The 24,808-nt window shown below is 46.3% G+C and overlaps 1 protein-coding gene across 1 annotated transcript in view; it reads right to left on the reverse strand.

Annotated features, from left to right (window-relative positions):
• The window catches only part of LOC139255441 (phosphorylase b kinase gamma catalytic chain, skeletal muscle/heart isoform-like), a 111,916-nt gene that overhangs the window by 83,274 nt on the left and 3,834 nt on the right, over positions 1 to 24,808 (reverse strand). The window contains exon 2 of the mRNA XM_070873921.1: positions 8,254 to 8,407. Within this exon, the coding sequence (XP_070730022.1) occupies positions 8,254 to 8,336 (83 nt within the window). The 5' untranslated portion in view covers positions 8,337 to 8,407. The remainder of the gene's footprint in view (positions 1 to 8,253; positions 8,408 to 24,808) is intronic.

The raw sequence follows: 24,808 nt of genomic DNA on the forward strand, positions 1-24,808 counted from the left end.
AATAGTTTTATTCCCCCCATCCCCTACCCGTTCGTTCACACCTTTCCTCTCTTACATCACCATCATTGCAAGTGTTGCTGCTCCTGCCTCCTGTGTGGGGGGGCTACCCACAGTCTGACTGGGGGAGAGGCACTGCCCACGGTCTGACTGGCGGGGGGGGGGGGGGGGGGCACTGCCCACGGTCTGACTGGGGGGGGCACTGCCCACGGTCTGACTGGGGGGGGGCACTGCCCACGGTCTGACTGGGGGAGGGGCACTGCCCACGGTCTGACTGGGGGAGGGGCACTGCCCACGGTCTGACTGGGGGAGGGGCACTGCCCACGGTCTGACTGGGGGGGGAGGGGGGCACTGCCCACGGTCTGACTGGGGGGGAGGGATGGGGGGCACTGCTCATGGTCTGACTGGGGGGGAAGAGAGTGGGGCACTGCTCACGGTGTGACTGGGGGGAGGGAGTGGAGCGCTGCCCACGGTCTGACTGGGGGGGGGGGGCAGTGGAGCGCTGCTCACGGAGTGACTGGGGGGGGGGGCGGGGGGGAGAGTGGGGCACTGCCCACGGTCTGACTGGGGGGGGGGGGGGGGAGTGGAGCGCTGCCACGGTCTGACTGGGGGGGGGGGGGGGAGTGGGGCACTGCCCTCGGTCTGACGGGGGGGGGGCACTGCCCACGGTCTGACTGGAGGAGGGGGGGCACTGCCCACGGTCTGATGGAGGGAGGGGGCACTGCCCACGGTCTGACTGGGGAAGGGGGGCACTGCCCACGGTCTGATGGAGGGAGGGGGCACTGCCCACGGTCTGATGGAGGGAGGGGGCACTGCCCATGGTCTGACTGGGGGGGGCGTGGGGGAGAGTGGGGCACTGCCCACGGTCTGACTGGGGGGGGGGGGGAGAGTGGAGCGCTGCCCACGGTCTGACTGGGGGGGAGTGGGGGAGTGGGGCACTGCCCACGGTCTGATTGGGGGGGGGGGGGAGTGGGGCACTGCCCTCGGTCTGACTGGGGGGGGCACTGCCCACGTTCTGACTGGGGGGGGCACTGCCCACGGTCTGATGGAGGGAGGGGGCACTGCCCACGGTCTGATGGAGGGAGGGGGCACTGCCCACGGTCTGACTGGGGGAGGAGGGTGCACTGCCCACGGTCTGATGGAGGGAGGGGGCACTGCCCACGGTCTGACTGGGGGAGGTGGGGGCACTGCCCACGGTCTGATGGAGGGAGGGGGCACTGCCCACGGTCTGACTGGGGGAGGGGGGCACTGCCCACGGTCTGATGGAGGGAGGGGGCACTGCCCACGGTCTGATGGAGGGAGGGGGCACTGCCCAAGGTCTGACTGTGGGGGGGGCACTTCCCACGGTCTGACTGGGGGAGGGGGGCACTGCCCACGGTCTGATAGAGGGAGGGGGCACTGCCCACAGTCTGATGGAGGGAGGGGGCACTGCCCACGGTCTGACTGTGGGGGGGGGGCACTGCCCACGGTCTGACTGTGGGGGGGCACTGCCCACGGTCTGACTGAGGGAGGGGGCACTGCCCACGGTCTGACTGTGGGGGGGCACTGCCCACAGTCTGACTGTGGGGGGGGCACTGCCCACGGTCTGACTGGGGGAGGGGGGCACTGCCCACGGTCTGACTGTGGGGGGGCCCTGCCCACGGTCTGACTGGGGGAGGGGGGGCACTGCCCATGACCTGACTGGGGGAGGGAGGGACATAGGAACAGGAGAAGGCCATTCAAAATGATCATGGCTGATCTGCGACCTAACTCCAAATACCCGCTTTAGCCCCATATCCCTTAGGTTAACAGAAAGCTATCAATCTCAGATGTTAAATCAACAACTGATCAAGGATCAATTGCTGTTTGCAAAAGAGAGTTCCAAACTTCTACCACCCTGTATGTGTAGAAGTGTTTCCTCATCTCGCTCCTGAAAGGCCTGGCTCTAATTTTTAGACTGTGCCTCCTGGTCCTCAACTCCCCAACCAGTGGGAATAGGTTCTCTCAATCTACCCTATCTGTTCCCCCTAATATCTTGAAAGGTTTGATCAGATCACCCCTTAACCGTCTAAATTCTAGGGAATATAACCCAAATTTGAATAATCTCTCCTCATAACTTAACCCCTTGGAGTCTGGATATCATTCTGGTAAACGCTCGCTGCCCTCCCTCCAAGGCCGATATATCCTCCCTCAGGTGTGGTGCCCAGAACTGCTCACAGTGCTCCAGGTGTGGTCTAACCAGGGCTTTGTACAGCTGCAGCATAACTTCTACCCCTTGTGTTCTCGTCCTCTGGATATAAAAGCCTTTTAAACTATTCTCTGTACCTGTTCGTGATATTTTAATGATCTGTGTACCTGGACTCACAAGTCTCTTTGGCCCGCCACTGTTTCTAGCCTTTCTCCATTTAGAAAGTGCCCTGTTCTATCCTTTTTAGATCCAAAGTGGATGACCTCACATTTGCTTAATTCACTTAATCTGTCGATATCCCTGTGTAATTTTATGCTTTCATCTACACTGCCTGCAATGCCGCCTATCTTTGTGTCATCGCAAATTTGATTTTATGACTTTCTATGCCCTCATCTAAGTCGTTAATAAATACTGTGAATAGTTGAGGCCCCAACACAGATCCCTGCGGGACAGCACTAGTCACATCCTGCCAATTCGAGAACCTCCCTATTATCAAGACTGCCTGTCTCCTGCCACTTAGCCAGTTCCTAACCAGGTCAGTAATCCGCCGCAATTCCATGGGGTTCTACCTTAGTAAACAGACTCTTATGTGGGACTTTACCAAATGCCTTCTGGAAGTCCATATAAATAACACCCATAGACATTCCCCTGTCCATTACTTTAGTCAACTCTTCAAAAAAATGGAGTCAGGTTTGTCAGGCATGACCTAGCTTCCACAAATCCATGCTGACTCTCTCTGAACAACTGACAATTGTTGAGGTGTTCAGTCACTCTATCCTTAATTCTAGACTCTAGCTATTTCCCCACAACCGATGTTGGGCTAACTGGTCTATAATTCCCTGGGTGTTCTCTCACCATCCTTAAATAGCGGAGTGACATGCACAAATTTCTAATCTAAAGTAACGGTTCCTGAATCGAGAGAACTTTGGAAGATTATAGTTGGGGTATCTGCAATGTGCTCATCTCCTTCCTTTAAACCCCTGGGATGGAAACCAGCTGGTCCTGGGGTTCTGTCACTCTTCAGTGCCAATATTTTCTTCATTTCTGTTACTTTACTGACATTAATTTTATTGAGTCTCTGTCCTTGATTTAGTTCCCTTGGGAGTTCTGGCATGTTTCCCCTTCCTCTACTGTAAATACTGACACAAAGTAATTACTCAACATGTCCGCCATTTCCTAATCATTGACAATATCACCATTATCAGTTTTCAAGGGGCCCACATTGCTCCTGACCAACCTCTTTTTCCAAATATAATTGTAAAAAAAGTTTGTATTGATTTTGATATTCCTTGCAAGTTTCCGTTCATACTCCCTGTTTATAGATCTTACTGTATGTATTGTGAGCCTTTGCTGCTCTTTGTATCTTTCCCATTTACCAGGATCTGGGCTATTTCTGTCTGCTTTTTCTTTGAGTTTTGTGCTGTCCCTCACTCTTTAGTCGTCCAAGGCTGTTGTTTTTGGCAAGTAGAGCTCTTGCCCCTCAGGGATATCACATTACATTATTTTTTGAACATCTCCCACTGATCTTCTGTGGATTTACCTATTAACAGATTTGCCCAGTTTTCTGTGGACAGTCTGTGTCTCATCGCTTTAAAGTCAGCCTTACCCAAATCTAGAATCTCAGTGGCTGATTCACGTTTCTCCCTTTCAAACGTTACGTTGAACACAATCATGTTATGACCGTTATTGGATAAATGTTCACACAGTTAGGCTGTTAACTAAATCTGACTCATTACTCAATCTAATGTGCCATGCCCCCTTGTTGCCTCTAGAACATATTGTTGTAGAAAACTATTCCGGACACACTTGAGAAATTCACTGCCTTTCTGACAGCTTATCCCAATCTATATGAACGTTAGAATCCCCCATTAAAACCACTCTGCCTTTACTACACGCTTGTCTAATCTCTGCATTTATACAATCTAGCACTTCACAGCTGCTCCCAGGGGGTCGATACACAACTCCCACTACAGTCTTAACTCCTTTCCTATTTCTTTATTTTCCCCATAAAGTCTCCAGTGCCTGCTTACCTCTCGTTATATCCTCTCTTATCATTGAAATGATTTCATCCTTAATCATTAAGGCTACCCCTACTCCTCTACCATTTCCCCATCTGTTCTGTAGATCTTATAACCGGATATATTTAGTTCCCAGTCCTGACCATCTTGCAGCCATGTCTCAATAATGACGACCATGTCATACCCTCCAAGTTGAATTTGCGCCTGCAGTTCATTTGATGTATTCCTTATACTCTGTGTGTTTGTATAAAGAACGTTTATTTGGGCCACACACCCTCGCCTGTCCCTCAGATGTTGCCTGACTTGCTGAGTATTTCGAGCATTTTCTGTTTTTATTTCAGCTTTGCCGCCTGCACAATATTTTGCTCCAGTCTGTCCCCCTGGAGTCTGTTACTATCCTTCTTATTGTTTACTACATTTCCGAGTTCGGTGTCATCTGTAAACTTTGGAATTATGTCCTGTATACCCAAGTCCAGGTCATTAATATGTATCAAAGAGCAGTGGTCCCTGGGAAACACCAATGTACACCTCCCTCCAGTCGGAGAAACCACCCCTCACCACTACTCTCTGCTTTCTGTCGCTTAGACAATTGCATTTCCACGCTGCCACTGTCCCATGGACTTCAATTTTCTAACAATCTTGGAATTCTTGAACAAATGTAGAAATCAGCATTGTGACTGTCCAGAAAACTTCAGCATGTCACGATGGTTACTGACACTGAATGCCAAGGGTGGAGAATGTGGCGAGGAGCTACCCCACATACAGTGAATTGACTCTAAGCCGCTTTACAAGAACCTTGCTTAACAACACAGTCTGAGTTCTGGGAATGGGATTCCGGCATTGCTGACTCAGGGGTCAGAGGATACACAGCCATGAGAGAAACATAGAAAATAGGTGCCGGAGTAGGCTATTCGGCCCTTCGAGCCTGCACCGCAATTCAATAAGATCATGGCTGATCATTCACCTCAGTACCCCTTTCCTGCTTTCTCTCCATACCCCTTGATCCTTTTAGCCGTAAGGGCCATATCTAACTCCCTCTTGAATATATCCAATGAACTGGCATCAACAACTCTCTGCGGCAGGGAATTCCACAGGTTAACAACTCTCTGAGTGAAGAAGTTTCTCCTCATCTCAGTCCTAAATGGCCTTCCCCCTTATCCTAAGACTATGTCCCCTGGTTCTGGACTTCCCCAACATCGGGAACATTCTTCCCGCATCTAACCTGTCCAGTCCCGTCAGAATTTTATATGTTTCGATGAGATCCCCTCTCATCCTTCTAAACTCTAGTGAATACAAGCCCAGTCGATCCAGTCTCGCCTCATATGTCAGTCCAGCCATCCCTGGAATCAGTCTGGTGAACCTTCGCTGCACTCCCTCAATAGCAAGAACGTCCTTCCTCAGATTAGGAGACCAAAACTGAACACAATATCCCAGGTGAGGCCTCACCAAGGCCCTGTACAATTGCAGTAAGACCTCCCTGCTCCTATACTCAAATCCCCTAGCTATGAAGACCAACATACCATTTGCCTTCTTCACTGCCTGCTGTACCTGCATGCCAACTTTCAATGACTGATGTACCATGACACCCAGGTCACGCTGCACTTCCCCTTTTCCTAATCTGCCGCCATTCAGATAATATTCTGCCTTCGTGTTTTTGCCCCCAAAATGGATAACCTCACATTTATCCACATTATACTGCATCTGCCATGCATTTGCCCACTTACCTAACCTGTCCAAGTCACCCTGCAGCCTCTTAGTGTCCTCCTCACAGCTCACATCGCCACCCAGCTTAGTGTCATCTGCAAACTTGGAGACATTACACTCAATTCCTTCATCTAAATCGTTAATGTATATTGTAAAGAGCTGGGGTCCCAACACTGAGCCCTGCGGCACTCCACTAGTCACTGCCTGCCATTCTGAAACGGACCCGTTTATCCCGACTCTCTGCTTCCTGTCTGCCAACCAGTTCTCTATCCACGTCAGTACATTATCCCCAATACCATGTGCTTTGATTTTGCACACCAATCTCTTGTGCGGGACCTTGTCAAAAGCCTTTTGAAAGTCCAAATACACCACATCCACTGGTTCTCCCTTGTCCACTCTGCTAGTTACACCCTCAAACAATTCCAGAAGATTCGTCAAGCATGATTTCCCTTTCATAAATCCATGCTGACTTGGACCGATCCTGTCACTGCTTTCCAAATGCGCTGCTATTTCATCCTTAATGATTGATTCCAACACTTTCCCCACTACTGATGTCAGGCTAACCCGTTTTCTCTCTCCCTCCTTTTTTAAAAAGTGGTGTTACATTAGCTACCCTCCAGTCCATAGGAAGTGATCCAGAGTCGACAGACTGTTGGAAAATGATCACCAATGCATCCACTATTTTTAGGGCCACTTCCTTAAATACTCTGGGATGCAGACTATCAGGCCCCGGGGACATATCAGCCTTCAATCCCTTCAATTTCTATAACACAATTTCCCGCCTAATAAGGATATCCTTCAGTTCCTCCTTCTCACTAGACCCACTATCCCCTAGTACATTCGGAAGGTTATTTGTGTCTTCCTTCGTGAAGACAGAACTGAAGTATTTGTTCAATTGGTCTGCCATTTCTTTGTTCCCCATTATAAATTCACCTGAATCCGACTGCAAGGGACCTACATTTGTCTTCACTAATCTTTTTCTCTTCACATATTTATAGAAGCTTTTGCAGTCAGTTTTTATGTTCCCGGCAAGCTTCCACTTGTTCTCTATTTTTCCCCTCTTAATTAAATCCTTAGTCCTCCTCTGTTGAAGTCTACATTTCTCCCAGTTCTCAGGTTTGTTGCTTTTTCTAGCCAATTTATATGCCTCTTCCTTGGTTTTAACACTATCTTAATTTCCCTTGTTAGCCACGGTTGAGCCACCTTCCCCATTTTATTTTTACTCCAGACAGGGATGAAAATTGCTGAAGTTCATCCATGTGATCTTTAAATGTTTGCCATTGCTTATCCACCGTCAACCCTTTAAGTATCCTTTGCCAGTCTATTCTAGCCAATTGACGCCTCATACCGTCGAAGTTACCTTTCCTTAAATTCAGGACCCTACTTTCCGAATTAACTGTGTCACTCTCTATCTTAATAAAGAATTCTACCATATTATGGTCACTCTTCCCCAAGGGGCCTCGCACAACAAGATTGCTAATTAGTCCCTTCTCATTACACATCACCCAGTCTAGGATGGCCAGCTCTCGAGTTGGCTCCTCGACATATTGGACTAGAAAACCATCTCTAATACACTCCAGGAAATCCTCCTCCACTGCATTGTTACCAGTTTGGTTAGCCCAATCAATATGTAGATTAAAGTCGCCCATGATAACTGCTGTACCTTTATTGCACACATTCCTTATTTCTTGTTTGATGCTGTCCCCAACCTCACTACTATTTGGTGGTCTGTACACAACTCCCACTCGCGTTTTCTGCCCTTCGGTATACCGCAGCTGCACCCATACCGATTCCACATCATCCAGGCTAATGTCCCTCCTTACTATTGCATTAATTTCCTCTTTAACCAGCAACGCCACCCCGCCTCCTTTTCCTCTCTGTCTATCCTTCCTAAATGTTGAATACCCCTGGATGTTGAGTTCCCAGCCTTGGTCATCCTGGAGCCATGTCTCCGTGATGCCAATTACATCATATCTGTTAACTGCTATCTGCACAGTTAATTCGTCCACCTTATTCCGAATACTCCACGCATTGAGGCACAGAGCCTTCAGAATTAACAAATTAAACAAAACAAGAAGATGAGAGGGGTCTATACAGAGTCAAACCTGATGTGATTAATCTCCCGGTTAGTGATAAAAAGCTTGGTTTTGGTCTCATCCATCTCCCATTTAAAGTACATTTTTTCCAGATAAAAATTGACTTATTCTCAGCTCCGTAGGAGATGGAAGGAGGAATGTGTACGATCAGGACTATAAAGAACTCTGCAGTTCTCACTGTTTGCCGAGTGCAGAATTTGATGATACAATTACTGGGACACATTTTACTGCAGTGTTATGCAACACATGGAACAAAGCCCGAGAGCATTACCGGCCGAGAATATCCTTTGCGTCGTATTTGCTGTAAAATTCCTGGGCTCCTTCCCAATCCGGCATCTCTTCCTCACGCGTCATGGTGTCCTGCTCCTGTCAGTTGCTATGCTCGAGGTCAGCAGCTGTGATATCCTTATCGTGGCATCAATTAACTATCAAAGAATTTTAAAATCAAGCACATTAAAGAACATCAACAGTGCAGGTGACTGTATGCATCGAGCAAGGCAACAGCTCATAACAGAACAGTCCATAACATCTTCTCACCAGGCATTGTGGTATGTGTGTGAGAGTGAGAGAGTGAGAGAGTGAGAGAGTGCGAGAGTGCGAGAGTGCGAGAGTGCGTGAGAGTGAGAGAGAGAGCAAGAGAGAGAGTGCGAGAGTGTGAGAGAGTGAGAGAGTGAGAGAGTGAGAGAGTGAGAGAGTGCGAGAGTGCGAGAGTGCGAGAGTGCGAGAGTGTGAGAGAGTGAGAGAGAGCGAGAGTGCGTGAGAGAGTGCGAGAGTGCGAGTGTGCAAGAGTGCAAGAGTGCGAGAGTGCGAGAGTGCGAGAGTGCGAATGTGAGAGAGAATGCGAGAGTGAGAGAGTGAGAGAGTGAGAGAGTGCGAGAGTGCGAGAGTGTGAGAGAGAGAGAGAGTGCGAGAGTGAGAGTGTGAGAGTGTGAGAGAGAGAGAGAGTGCGAGAGAGAGTGAGTGTGAGAGTGAGAGTGAGAGTGAGAGTGAGAGTGAGAGAGTGAGAGTGAGAGTGAGAGAGGGAGAGGGAGAGTGAGAGAGGGAGAGGGAGAGTGTGAGAGTGAGAGTGAGAGAGTGAGAGAGTGAGAGAGTGAGAGTGTGAGAGTGTGCGAGTGCGGTTTAAAGTAGTTATGGAAAGGGTCAAAAATAAACGGTGGAAGAGAGCCAATCTCAGTGATTTGAGGAGGAATTCAGTGCAGGTGGAGGCAACGACTGGCCAGGAACACGTGAACACAAAAGGGAACCCAAAAATCTTTTATAAACATATAAAAAGTAAAAGGATAGTGAAAGGAATGGTGTGGACAAGAAAATAAATTATCTTGTGGAAGTAGAGGCCATGACTGAGGTTCTAAATGAGGACTTTGTATCTGTCTTCACAAAAGAAGACGAAGCCTTTGGCCTTCCATTCACCATGACATTTCTGCAGCCACCGATCTGCTCAACCGCACCCTCACCACCACCTTAGGTGCCCTAGTCCCTGTCAAAATAATTACTCTCGCTCACCCTGGCCGTTCCCCCTGGTACATCCCTGATCTTCGCTCCCTTCAGTCCAAGGGACACAGACTTGAACGGATATGGTGGACAACTGGTTTAGCCATTCACCGCCAGATCTGGCTGGGCCACATAAAGCATTATCGGGTCCTGCTCTCGGCTCCCAAAACTGCTCACTATTCCACAATCGTTCTGGAATGTGAAGATAAATCCCGGCTATAAATCCCCTCAACGGCTTCTCTTCCTACTCCTGCACCATTACCTCTGGTGTCCCCCAGGATCTATCCTTGGCCCCCTCCTATTTCTGTTGCCCCTTGGCGACACCATCCGGAAATACAGCATCAATTTCCATCTGTACACTGACGACACCCAGCTCTACCTCACTGCCACTTCTCTCTACCCCTCCACGGTCTCTAAATTGTCAAACAAGCAGCTCTGGATGAGCAGAAATTTTCTCCAATTAAATATTGGGAAGACCGAAGCCATTGTTTTCGGTCCCAAACACAAACTCCGTTCCCTAGACACTGACTCCATCGCCTGTCTGAGGCTGAACCAGACTGTTCGCAACCTTGGTGTCATATTTGACCCTGAAATGAGCTTTCAACCACATAACTGCAGCATAACGAAGACCGTCTATTTCCTTCTCCGCCCTTGTCTCAGCTATCCGCTGCTGAAACCCTCACACGTGCCTTTGTTACCTCTAGACTTGACTATACCAACGCACTCCTGGCTGGCTTCCCACATTCTACCCTACGTAAACTAGAGGTGATCCAAAACTCGGTGCGCATTAGGACATGGGGAGCCAAGTCCCGCTCACCCATTAAGCAACGCCTCGATTTCAAAATTCTTATCCTTATTTTCAAATCCCTCCATGGGGTCGCCCCTCCCTGTCTCTGTAATCTCCTCCAGTCCTGCAAACCCCCACCCCACCCCCCCCCCCCCCCCCGAGATGTCCGCGCTCCTCTAATTCTGCCCTCTTGAGCATCCCTGATTATAATCGCTCAACCATTGGTGGCCGTGCCTTCTGTTGCCTGGGCTCCTAGCTCTGGAACTCCCTCCCTAAACCTCTCTGCCTCTCTCTCCTCCTTGAAGACGCTCCTTAAAACGTACCTCTTTGACCAAGGTCACCTGCGCTAATTTCTACTTATATGACTCGGTGTCAAATTCTTTATCTCATAATACTCCTGTGAAGCGCATTGGGACGTTTCACTACGTTAAAGGCGCTATATAAATACAAGTTGTAGTTGTTGTTGTTAATGTTGGAGGAGAGAAAGGGAGAGTAGAGATATTGGATAGGATAAAAATAGATGGCGAGGAGGTGCTACATAGGTTGGCATCACTCAAAGTTAACAAGCCATCCACTCCAGATGGGATGCATCCTAGTTTGCTGAGGGAAGCTAGGGTGGAGATAGCAGAAGCTCTGACCACAATCATTCAATCCTCCTCCATGTCAGCAGCGAGAGGATAGAGAGCGGCCCGAGAGCGGGTCTGTAATAAAGCAGCGGGACTGGCGAGAGGATAGAGAGCGGCCCGAGGGCGGGTCTGTAATAAAGCAGCGGGAGTGGCGAGGCTCCGAGTCACAGGAGAGCAGGTAGGTGATTGGTTGGTGAGTATTACAGCTTTCTTTTGTGGAAGGGAGTTAAATTAAGAGCCGAGAAACTGTAACTTGCTAGTACTTATTAAATTAATAACTTAAACTAGGTAAAACAATCAAACAATAAAACTAAAATATCGATTGAATAAAAGCTTTAACTAATTAATTAATAAATAAAACAAGGTTAGAGATGGCCGGGCAGGTGGTGTGTGCCAACTGCAGAATGTGGGAGTTTGTGGAGAGCATCGTGATCCCGAGTAACCACATCTGCAGTAAGTGCCTGCAGCTCAAGGAGCTTCGGCTCAGAGTTGTTGAGCTGGAGTATGAACTGCAGACATTGTGATGCATCAGGGAAGGGGAGGGTCACCTGGACACTTCGCTCCAGGAGCCGGTCGCAACCTTTAGGTTAAGTAGTACTTTAGAGTTAGTCAACGGTCAGGGACCGGAGGGTGTGACTGTGAGTCAGGAAGGTATGGGGACCCAGGATGCAGTGATGGAGGAGCCTCGACCCTTGACCCTGCCCAACAGGTACGAGGCACTTGCTCCCTGTATGGATGAGGAAAAGGACTGCAGGGAGGATGGGCAAACTGAGCACGACACCGTGGTACAGGGGCCATCCAAGTGGGGGGAGAAGGATGTAAAGTAGTTGGGGACAATATAGTCAGAGGGATAGATATTGTTCTCTGCAGCTACGATAGGGAGTCCCGAAGGTTGTGTTGCCGGCCTGGTGCCAGGGTTAAAGATATCTCCTCGCAGTTGGAGAAGAACTTGGAATGGGAGGGGGAGGATCTAGTTGTCGTGGTCCACGTAGGAACCACTGACATAGGTAGAACTAACAATGAGGTTCTGCTGTGGGAATTTGAGAAACTAGGGTCTAAATTAACAAGCAGAAATTCAAGAGTAATAATCTCTGGATTGCTACCTGAGTCTCACACAAATTGTCATCGAGTCAAGCAGATCAGAGAGTTAAATGCGTGGCTCAAAAAGTGGTGTGGGAGGAAGGGGTTTCAATTCATGCGGCACTGGCACCAGAACTGGGGTAAGAGGGAGCTGTTCCGTTGGGACGGACTTCACTTAAACCGGGCTGGAACCAGCGTGCTGGCGAATCGAATAACTAGGGCTGTAGATAGGGCTTTAAACTAAAGAATGGCGGGGGCGGGGGGGAGTCAGGTGAGGTAAAATTTAGATATCTAATGAGAAAGGTCAATGCCATGGAGCAGCTTGGCAATTTGGGTAACACTATGCAGAGTGTGACTGGCAGGGACAGAGAGTTTAACAGTAACAGTGCAGCAGAGAAGGTCAAAGCAGGGAATAATGGTAGAAAAATTAAATGAAAGGATCTTTATCTGAATGCACGAGCATTCGGAACAAGATAATGAAGTAGTGGCACAAATAGAAATAAATGAGTTTTATCTAATAGCCATTACAGAGACGTGATTGCAAGGTGACTAAGGTTGGGAACAAAATGTTCCAGGTTACCTGACATTTAGAAAAGACAGGAAGTAGGATCAGTATGGGTGGGGATAAGGAATAACAAAGGGCATAAAACATTGGTGGGAGCAGTATACAGGCTCCCTAACAGTAGCTATACCATTGGGACAGAATATTACTCAAGAAATAGTAGGGGCTTGTAACAAAGATAATGCAATAATCGTGGGGGACTTTAATCTTCATATAGACTGGGAAAATCAAATCGGCAAAGGTAGTCTGGAGGACGAGTTCATGGAATGCATTCGGGACAGTTTCCTAGAACAATATGTCATGGAACCAATCAGGGAGCAGGCTATTGTAGATCTTGTATTGTGTAATGAGACAGGGTTAATTAGCAATCTCATAGTAAAGGATCCTCTGGGGCAGAGTGATCATAATATGATGGAATCCCACATTAAGTTTGAAGGTGACTTGCCTAAGTCCGAAACTAGAGTCTTAAACTTAAATAAAGTCAATTACATAGGTACGAGTTGGCTAAGGTAGATTGGAAAAATAGATTAAAAGGTATGGCGGTAGATAAGCAGTGGTTAGCATTTAAATAAATATTTCATACGTCTCAACAAAAATACATTCCATTGAGAAAGAAAAACTCCACAGGAAAAGTGATCCATCGCTGGCTAACTAAAGAAGCAATAGATTGAAAGAAGAAGTTTATAATGTTGCGAAGAATACTAGTAAGCCTGAGGATTGAGAGAGTGTCAGAGACCAGCAAAGGGTGACCAAAAAATTTATAAAAAGGGAAAAAATACAATGAGAGAAAACTAGCAAGAAATATAAAAACTGATTGTAAGAGCTTCTACACGTATGTAAAAAGGAAGAGAGTAGTGAAAGTAAATGTTGGTCCTTTCGAGGCTGAGACAGAAATTATAATGGGAAATAAGGAAATGGCAGAGATGGTAGATACAAAATATTTATTTGTCTTCACTGTAGAAGGTGCAAGAAGCATACCTAAAATGGTGGGGAATCCAGGGCCTAATGACGGCGAGGAACTTAAATAAATCAATCTAAGTAAAGATGTTGTGCGAGAGAAACTAATGGGACTAAGAACATAAGAAATAGGAGCAGGAGTAGGCCATCCAGCCCCTCGAGCCTGCTCCGCCATTTAATGCGATCATTGCTGATCTGATCATGGACTCAGCTCCACTTCCCTGCCCACTCTCCATAACCCTTTATTCCCTTATCACTCAAAAATCTGTCTATCTCTGTCTTAAATATATTCAATGACCCAGCCTCCACCTCTCTCTGGGGCAGAGAATTCCACAGATTTACAACCCTCTGAGAGAAGAAATTCCTCCTCGTCTCAGTTTTAAATGGGAGACACCTTATTCTGAAACTATGTCCCCTAGTTCTAGATTCCCCCATGACGGGAAACATCCTCTCTGCATTTACCCTGTCGAGCCCCCTCAGAATCTTATATGTTTCACTAAGATCACCTCTCATTCTTCTGAACTCCAATGAGTATAGGCCCAACCTACTCAAACTTTCTTCATAAGTCAACCCCTTCATCTCAGGAATCAACCTAGTGAACCTGCTCTGAACTGTCTCCAATGTAAGTATATCCTTCCTTAAATAAGGACCTGACGGCCTACATCCTAATGTTTTAAAAGAGGTGGCTGCTGAGATAGTGAATGCATTGGTTTTGATCTTCCAAAATTCCCTAGATTCTAGAAAGGTCCCAGCGGATTGGAAGGTAGCAAATGTAACCCTGCTATTCACGAAAGGAGGGAGAGAGAATACAGGGAACTACAGGCCAGTTATCCTGACATCAATCATCAGGAAAATGCTGGAATCCATTGTTAAGGAAGTGGTATCAGGCACTTAGATAATCATAACATGATTAGGCAGAGTCAACACGGTTTTATGAAAGGGAAATCGTGTTTGACAAATTTAATAGAATTTTTAGAGGATGTAACTAGCAGGGTAGATTAAAGGAAACCAGTGGATGTAGTATATTCCAAAAGGCATTCGATAAGGTGCCACATAAAAGGTTACTACACAAGATAGGGGCTCATGAGATTGGAGGTAATGTATTACCATGGATAGAGGATTGGTTATTGGACAGAAAGCAGAGAGTCGGGATAAACAGGTCATTTTCGTGTTGGCAGGCTGTAACTAGTGGGCTGCCGCAGGGATCAGTGCTGGGGCCTCAGCTATTAACAATCCAAGTTAATGACCTAGATGAAGGGACCAAGTGAAATGTATTCAGGTTTGCTGACGATACAAAGCTAGGTGGGACAGTAAGCTGGAGGAGAACACAAAGCATCTGCAAAGGGATATAGATAGACTGAATGAGTGGGCAGTAAGGTGGCAGATGGAGTATAATGTGGGGAAATGTGAGGTTATTCATTTTGGTTGGAAGAACAGAAAAACACAATATTTTTTAAATGGTGAGAAACTTTTAAATATTGGTGTTGAGAGAGATTTAAGTGTCCTTGAGCAAGAAACACAGAAAGATAGCATGCAGGTACAGCAAGCTATAAGGAAGGCAAATGGCATGTTGGCCTTTGTCGCAAGGGGGTTGAAGTACAAGAGAAAGGAAGTCTTGCTACAATTGTGCAGGGCTTTGGTGAGACCACACCTGGAGTACTGTGCACAGTTTTGGTCTCCTTATCTTGAAGGTGGTGCAACGAAGGTTCACTAGATTGATTCCTGGTATGAGAGGGTTGTCCTATGACGCGAGATTGTGTAGAATGGGCCTATACTCTCTGAAGTTTAGAAAAATCAGAGATGCGCTCACTGAAACATACAACATTGTGAAGGGGATTGACAGGGTAGATGCTGGAGTGTCTCGAACTAGAGGGCACAGTCTCAGGATAAGGGGTAGATCATTTAAGACCAAGATGAGGAGGAATTTCTTCACTCAGAGGGTTGTGAATCTTTGGAATTCTCTGCCCCAGAGGACTGAGAATGCTGAGTCTTTGAGTATATTCAAGGCTGAGATATAGATTTTTGGATTCCAGGAGAATCAAGGGATATGGAGATTGGGCAGGAAAGTGGAGTTGAGATGGAAGATCAGCCATGATGTGATTGAATGGCGGAGCAGGCTCGAGGGGCCGTATGGCCTACTCCTGCTCCTATTTCTTATGTTCTCCTTGAATATGGGAGTGGCGCTGGAGGATTGCAAATGCTACACCCCTATTCAAAAAAAGGAAAAGGGATAAACCTGTAACTACAGGGCAATCAGTCTAACGTCAGTGATGGGAAAACTACTGGAGACCATTGTCAAGGACAATTAATTCGCATTTGGGAGGTGCATGGGTTAAAGGCAAACTTTGTCTGACTAACCAACTGTGTTCTTTGATGAATTAACAGAGTGGGTTAGAATCATAGAATGCTTCAGCACAGGAGGCATTAGGCCCATTGTGCCTAATGGATCTTTGGTCGAGTTATCCAATTAGTCCCACTCCCCTGCTCTTTCTCCAAAGCCCTGTAACATCACCCGACTCCACCCCTGCCTCAGCTCATCTGCTGCTGGAACCCATTGTTACCTCTAGACTTGTCTATTCCAATGCTCTCCTGGCCAGCCTCCCATGCTGTACCCTATGTAAACTTCAGGTCATCCAAAACTCTACTGCCCGTGACCTAACAGGCACCAAGCCCTGTTCACCCATCACCCCGGTGCTCGTTGACCTACTTCGGCTTCCTGTTAAACAACGCCTCGCTTTCAAAATTCTCCTCCTTGTTTTCAAATCCCTCCCTATCTGTATAATCTCCTCCAGCCCCACAACCCTCTGAGATATCTGTACTCCTCCAATTCTGGCCTCTTGCGCATCCCCAATTTTAATCACTCTACCATTGGTGGCCGTGCTTTCAGCTGCTAAGGCCCTAAGCTCTGGAATTCCCTCACTAAACCTCTCTACCTTTATACAGTCTTTCAAGCCTTACTTTTTGACCAAGCTTTTGCTCATCTGCCCTAAGATCTCCTGTGGCTCAGTGTCAAATTTTGTCTTGTGAAGCACCTTGAAATGTTTTAATACATTAAAGGCGCAATATAAATAAGGTTGTTGTAATATTTTTCTCTTCAAGTATTTATCCAATTCTCTTTTGAAAGTTACTATTGAATCTGCTCCCACCGCCCTTTCAGGCAGCGCGTTCCCGATCACAACAACTCGCTGCGTTTAAAAAAAAAACTTTCCTTATGTCGTCTCTGGTTCTGTTGCCAATCACCTTAAATCTGTGTCCCCCACCACTGGAAACAGTTTCTCCTGATTCACTTCAATAAAACATTCATGATTTTGAACACCACTATCAAATTGCCTATTAACCTTCTTTGCTCTGAGGGGAACAAGCCAAACTTCTTCAGTACTGAAGTCCCTCATCCCTGGAACCATTCTCGTAAATCTCTTCTGCACCCTCTCCACAGCCTTCACATCCTTCCTAAAGTGTTTTCTTTGGAACAGAGGAAGCTGAGGGGAGACCTGATTGAGGTGTATAAAATTATAAGGGGCCTAGATAGAGTGGGTAGGAAGGAGCTGTTTCCCTTGGCAGAGGGGTCAACAACCAGGGGACATAGATTTAAAGTAATTGGGGGGAGGTTTAGAGGAAATATGTACACAATACTCCAGCTGAGGCCTAACCAGTGATTTAGAAAGGTTTAGTATAACTGCCTTGTTTTTGATCTATGCCTCTGCTTATAAAGGCAAGGATAGAATCTTAGAAATTTACAGCACGGAAGGAGGCCATTTGGCCCATCATGTCCGCGCCGGCCGACAAAGAGCTATCCAGCCTAATCCCACTTTCCAGCTCTTGGTCCGTAGCTTTGTAGGTTATAGCACTTCAGGTGCACATCCAAGTATTTTTTAAATGTGGTGAGGGTTTCTGCCTCTACCACCCTTTCAGGCAATGAGTTCCAGACCCCCACCACCCTCTGGGTGAAGAAATTTCCCCTCATATTTCCTCTAAACCTCCCCCCAATTACTTTAAATATATGCCCCCTGGTTGTTGACCTCTCTGCCAAGGGAAATAGGTCCATCCTATCCACTCTATCCAGGTCCCTTATAATTTTATACAACTCAATCAGGTCTCCCCTGAGCCTCCTCTGTTCCAAAGAAAACAGACCCAGCATCTCCAATCTTTCCTCATAGCCAAAATTCTCCAGTCCAGGCAACATTCTTGTAAATCTCCTCTGCACCCTTTCCAGTGCAATCACATCTTTCCTGTAATGTGGTGACCAGAACTGCACGCAGTACTCCAGCTGCGGCCTAACCTGTGTTTTATACACTTCAAGCACAACCTCCTTGCTCTTGTATTCCATGCCTCGACTAATAAAGGCAAGCATTCCGTATGCCTGCTTAACCACCTTATCTACCTGGCCTGCTACCTTCAGAGATCTGTGGACCTGCACTCCAAGGTCCCTTTGTTCCTCTACACTTTTCAGTGTTGTTCCATTTAATGTGGATTCCCTTGCCTTGTTAGCCCTCCCCAAATGCATCACCTCACACTTCTCCGGATTGAATTCCATTTGCCACTGTTCCGCTCATCTGACCAGTACATTGATATCTTCCTGCAGTCCGCAGCTTTCTTCTTCATTATCAACCACACAGCCGATTTTAGTGTCATCTGCAAACTTCTTAATCATACCCCCAACATTCAAGTCCAAGTCATTGATATATACCACAAAAAGCAAGGGACACAGCACTGAGCCCTGCGGAACCCCACTGGATACCGCCTTCCAGGATCTCATGTTTTTAAACAGCCTTGTCAACGTGTCATGCCAGCTTCAAAGCTTTGTGTACATACAACGGCAGGTCACTGGTCCTGCACCCACTGTATAATTGCACCGTTTCATTCATATTGCCTCTCCTCATTCTTCCGACCAAAATGTTACATTCCATCTGCCATGTGTCTATCCGTTTCACCTGTCTGTATGTCCTCCTTAAGTCTATTACTATCCTCTTCATTGCTTACTACATTTCTGAGTTTCATATCATCTGCAAACTGTGAAATGATACCCTGTATACCCAAGTCCAGGTCATAATATATATCAAAAAGAGCAGTGGTCCTAATACCGCCCCCTGGGGAAATCCATTGTACAAGAACATAAGAAATAGGAGCAGGAGTCGGCCATTCGGCACCTTGAGCCTGCTCCACCATTCAATGAGATCATGGCTGATCTTCTACCTCAACTCCACTTGTCTGCCCGATCCCCATATCCCTCGATTCCCTTAATATCCAAAATTCTATCGATCTCTGTCTTGAATATACTCAAAGACTGAGCCTCCACAGCCCTCTGGGGCAGAGAATTCCAAAGAGTCACCACCCTCTGAATGAAAAAATTTCTCCTCATCTCAGTCCTAAATGGCCGATCCCCTATTCTGAGACTGTGACCCCTGGTTCTAGACTCCTTCTAGACAGGGGAAACATCCTCCCGGCATCTACCCTGTAATCATTTTGTATGCTTCAATGAGATCACCTCTCATTCTTCTAAACTCTATGGAATGGAGTCTAGTCAATCTCTCCTCATAGTACAATCGCCGCCCGCCCCATCCCAGGAACCTTCGTTGCACTCCCTCAATGGCAAGTATATCCTTCCTTCACTAAGGAGACCAAAACTGTACACAATACTCCGGGTGTGGTCTCACCAGGGCCCTATATAATTGCAGTAAGATATCTTTACTTTTATACTCAAATCCTCTTGTAATAAAGACCAACATAACATTTGTTTTCTTAATTGCTTGCTGTACCTGCATGTTAACTTTCAGTGATCCATGTACAAGGGCAGCCAGGTCCCTTTGAACACCAACATTTCCCAATCTCTCACCATTTAAAAAACTCAGTTTTTCTATTTTTCCTACCAAAGTGGATAACTTCACATTTCTCCACATTATATTCCATTTGCCATGTTCTTGCCCACTCACTGAGCCTATCTATATCCCCATGAAGTCTCTTTGCATCCTCCTCACAACTTACATTCCCACCTAGCTTTGTATCATCAGCAAACTTGGATATATTACATTTGGTCCCCTCATCCAAATCATTGATATAGATTGTGAATAGTTGGGGCCCAAGCACCGATCCTTGCGGTACCCCACTAGTTATACCTCACTCCAGTCTGAAAAACAAGCATTCACCACTCCTCTCTGTTTTCTGTCCCTTAGCCAATTTGGATCCTTGCTGCCACTATACCATTAATCACATGGGCTTTTATTTTGCTGACAAATCTATTATGTGGCACTTTGTCGAACTCCTTTCAAAAGTCCATGTACACAACATCAACCACACTATCGTCATCAAGCACCTCTGTTACCTTCTTATCAAAGCACTCAATCAAGTTAGTCAAATACATTTTGCCTTTAACAAATCCATGCTGACTTTCATTTATTAGCTTATAGTTTTTCAAATGCCAATTAATTTTGATCTAGATTATTGCCTCTAAAAATTACCCGTCACCGACGTTAGGCTGACTGGCCTGCAGCCACTGGGTTTATCCCTCTCCGCACAGGGGTGTGACATTTGGAATTCTTCAGTCCTCTGGTACTACCCCTATATCCAAGGACTGTTGGAAGATTGTGGCCAGAGCCTCTGCAACTTCCACCCTTACTTCCCTCAGCAACCTGCATCCCAGCGGACCGGGTGACTTTTCTACTTTGAGGACTGCCAGCCTTTTCTGTTTCCTCCTCCTCCATTTCTATTTTTATCTTATCCAATATCGCTACTGCCTCCTCCTTTACTGCTACATTGGCAGCATCCTCTTTAGTGATGACAGATTCAAAATGCTCAGATTCAGTGCCTCAGCCTTGCCCTCTGCCTCCACAAGAAGATCTCCTTTTTGGTCCACAATTGGCCCCACCCTGCCTTTGACTACCCTTTAACTATTTGTTTTTATAAAAGACTTTTGGGTTCCCTTTTATGTTAGCCGCTAATCTATTCTCATACTCTCTGTTTGCCCCAGTTATTCCCTTTCTTGGGTCGCCTCTGTACTTTCTATATTCAGCGTGGTTCTGAACTGTATTATTAACCTTACAATTGTTATAAGTCTCCTTTTCACCCCTATATCTTTAGTCATCCAGGGAGCTCCAGCTTTGGATGCCCTTCCTTTCCCTCTCGGGGAATGTGTCTATTTGGTGCAGGGAGTGCAGTTGTATGAACGGACATTCAAAGGCCATTTGATAAAATACAGACTTATTTGGAAAATAGAAGCACATATTATTAAAGGGACGGTGGTAACGTGGGTATATAACTGGTTGAAGGGTAGGAGGCAGAGAGCAGTGATTGACAGATGTTTTTCTGACTGGAGGGAAGTGTGCAGTGGGATCCTCTCGGGGTCACTATTAGGACCATTGCTTTTCTGGACGGGTACAGGGAGTACAATTTCAAAGTTTGTGGATGATACTAAACTTGCCAATGTAGTAAATAGTGAGCAGGATAGTCGCAGACTTCAGGAGGATAGAGATAGACTGCTGAAATGGGCAGATGCACTTTTAAGTATGAAGTGATGCACTTTCGGAGAAAGACCATGGAGACGCAGTATAATCTAAATGGTAATATTTTGAGGGGGCTGCAAGAGCAGAGGGACCTGAGACAGAGGGGGAAGAATTTCTGCATAGATTTCTCCAGAGTACAGTCACACTGTGCATATTCACAAATCTTTGAAGGTGGCGGGGCAGGGTGATAAGGCAGTTAAGAAAGTGTATGGGATACATGACTTCGTAAATAGGGGCATTGAATATAAAAACAAGGAAGTCACGCTAAACCTTTACAAATCACTAGTTATTGTGTGTTGTATGTGTGTGTATGCGTGGTGTGTGTGTGTGAGCGTGTGTTTGCAATACCTGAATTAGAATGGGACCAAAGTCATACTGGAAAGGATCAGTTGAGCTGTGGATGTGTGCGTGGGTGTCTATTTGTTGTGTGGTTGTGTATTGTTGTGTGGGTGTGTATTTGTTGTGTGCAGATATGTGTGTGTGTATGTGTGTATTTGCGTGTGTGTGTCAATAGTTGAACGGGACTGACATATCAAGAAAGACTGGATCAACTGGGCTTGTATTCACTGGAGTTCAGAAGAATGAGAGGGGATCTCATAGAAACGTTTAAAATTCTGACGGGTTTAGACAGGTTAGATGCAGGAAGAATGTTCCCAATGTTGGGGAAGTCCAGAACCAGGGGTCACAGTCTAAGGATAAGGGCTAAGCCATTTAGGACCGAGATGAGGAGAAACTTCTTCACCCAGAGAGTGGTGAATCTGTGGAATTCTCTCCCACATAAAGTTGTTGAGGCCAATTTACTAAATATATTCAAAAAGGAGTTAGATGTAGTCCTTACTACTAGGGGTATCAAGGGGTATGGCGAGAAAACAGGAATGGGGTACTGAAGTTGCATGATCAGCCACGAACTCATTGAATGGTGGTGCAGGCTCGAAGGGCCGAATAGTCTACTCCTGCACCTATTTTCTATGTTTCTATGTTTCTAACTGGAAAGGGGAAAAGTCTGAGCAGAAAGGATGAATTGTGTGTGGCTGTACATATGACTGTGTATGTGTTTCTATATGTGTATGCGCACACGTATGTATGTGTGTATGCAATACCTGAACTAGAATGGGAGCAAAGTCATACCAGAATGATGAATTGGGCTGTGGATGTGTGTGGGGTTTGTGTGGCTAAAGCTCAAGGAACTGAGGACAAACTATTGACCTGGTTAGGAGATTGGCTGAGTGGCAGGAGACAGAGAGTGGGGATAATGGGCAGGTTCTCTAATTGGCAGCGTGTGACTAGTGGTGTCCCCAAGGATCTGTATTGGGGCCTCAACTATTCACCGTATTTATTAAGAACATAAGAAATAGGAGCAGGAGTAGGCCATACGGCCCCTCGAGCCTGCTCCGCCATTTAATACGATCCACTTCCCTGCCCGCTCCCCATAATCCCTTATTCCCTTATCGGTTAAGAAACTGACTATTTCTGTCGTAAATTTATTCAATGTCCCAGCTTCCACAGCTCTCTGAGGCAGCGAATTCCACAGATTTACAATCCTCAGAGAAGAAATTTCTCCTCATCTCAGTTTTAAATGGGTGGCCCCTTATTCTAAGATTATGCCCCCTAGTTCTAGTTTCCCCCATCAGTGGAAACATCCTCTCTGCATCCACCTTGTCAAGCCCCCTCATAATCTTATACGTTTCAATAAGATCACCTCTCATTCTTCTGAATTCCAATGAGTAGAGGCCCAACCTACTCAACCTTTCCTCATAAGTCAACCCCCTCATCTCCGGAATCAACCTAGTGAACCTTCTCTGAACAGCTTCCAAAGCAAGTATATCCTTTCGTAAATATGGAAACCAAAACTGCACGCAGTATTCCAGGTGTAGCCTCACCAATACCCTGTATAACTGTAGCAAGACTTGGATGACGGGATAGAGAGCCACGTATTCAAGTTTGATGATCACAAAAAGATAAACAGCATTGTAAGCAGTGTGGATGGAAGTATAAAATTACAAAGTGATATTAATAGATTAAGTGACTGGACTAAACTGTGGCAAATAGATTTCAATATAGGCTTTCTAAATGGTGAAAAGATAGAAGCAGTGCAGGTCCAAAGAGTTTTAAGGGTCCAGGTACATAGATCATTAAAATGTCATAGACAGGATAGAAAATAATCAAAAAGGCTTATTTAATGCTGGCCTTTATACCTAGAGGACTGGCACACAAGGGGGTAGAAGTCATGTTGCAGCTATACAACCTATGAAGGACCTTGGCAAAGGCGGGTATATGGAGTCAGGTCACACGTCAGCGTGTACACATTACCTGAAATAGACTGGGACCAAAATCCTATTGGAAAGGTTGAACTGGGCTGTGGATGTGTGTGTGTGTATATGTGTGGATGTATGTGTGCGGGTGTGTGTGTGTGTTTGTGCGTGTGCATGTGTGCGTATGTGAATGTGTGTGCGTGTATATGTGTGGATGTATGGGTGCGGGTGTATGGGTGCGGGTGTGTGTATGTGAATGTGTGTGTGTATGTGTGTGGGTGTGTGTATGTGGATGTGTGTGTATATGTGTGGATGTATGTGTGCGGGTGTGTGTGTGTGTGTGTGTGCGTGTGCATGTGTGCGTATGTGAATGTGTGTGCGTGTATATGTGTGGATGTATGTGTATGTGGATGTGTGTGTATATGTGTGGATGTATGGGTGCGGGTGTATGGGTGCGGGTGTATGGGTGCGGGTGTATGGGTGCGGGTGTGGGTGTACGTGTGCGTGTATGTGTGTATATGTGTGGATGTACGTGTGCGGGTGTGTGGATGTGGATGTGTGTGTATATGTGTGGAAATATGTGTGCGGGTGTGTGTATGTGAATGTGTGAGTGTGTGTATATGTGTGGATGTATGTGTGCGGGTGTGTGTATGTGTATGTGTGTATATGTGTGGATGTATGTGTGCATATGTGTGGATGTATGTGTGTGGGTGTGTGTATGTGAATGTGTGTGTGTGTATGTGTATGTGTGGATGTATGTGTGCGGGTGTGTGTATGTGAATGTGTGTGTGTGTATATGTGTGGGTGTATGTGTGCGGGTGTGTGTATGTGAATGTGTGTGTGTGTATATGTGTGGGTGTATGTGTGCGGGTGTGTGTATGTGTATGTGTATATATGTGTGGGTGTATGTGTGCGGGTGTGTGTATGTGAATGTGTGTGTATGTGTGTGTGTGTGTGTGTGTGTGTGTGTATATGTGTGGATGTATGTGTGAGGGTGTGTGTATGTGAGGGTGTGTGTATGTGAATGTGTGTGTATGTATATGTGTGGATGTATGTGTGCGGTTGTGTGTATGTGATGTGTGTGTATGTGAATGTGTGTGTATGTGAATGTGTGTGTATGTGAATGTGTGTGTATGTGAATGTGTGGATGTATGTGTGAGGGTGTGTGTATGTGAATGTGTGTGTGTGGATGTATGTGTGCGGGTGTGTGTATGTGAATGTGTGTGTGTGTATATGTGTGGGTGTATGTGTGCGGGTGTGTGTATGTGTATGTGTATATATGTGTGGGTGTATGTGTGCGGGTGTGTGTATGTGAATGTGTGTGTGTGTATATGTGTGGATGTATGTGTGCGGGTGTGTGTATGTGAATGTGTGTGTATGTGTGTGTGTGTGTGTGTATATGTGTGGATGTATGTGTGAGGGTGTGTGTATGTGAGGGTGTGTGTATGTGAATGTGTGTGTATGTATATGTGTGGATGTGAATGTGTGTGTATGTGAATGTGTGTGTATGTGAATGTGTGTGTATGTGAATGTGTGTGTATGTGAATGTGTGTGTATGTGAATGTGTGTGTATGT

This window comes from Pristiophorus japonicus, unplaced genomic scaffold (assembly GCF_044704955.1).
Source record: "Pristiophorus japonicus isolate sPriJap1 unplaced genomic scaffold, sPriJap1.hap1 HAP1_SCAFFOLD_608, whole genome shotgun sequence".
Taxonomy (NCBI): Eukaryota; Metazoa; Chordata; class Chondrichthyes; family Pristiophoridae; genus Pristiophorus; species Pristiophorus japonicus.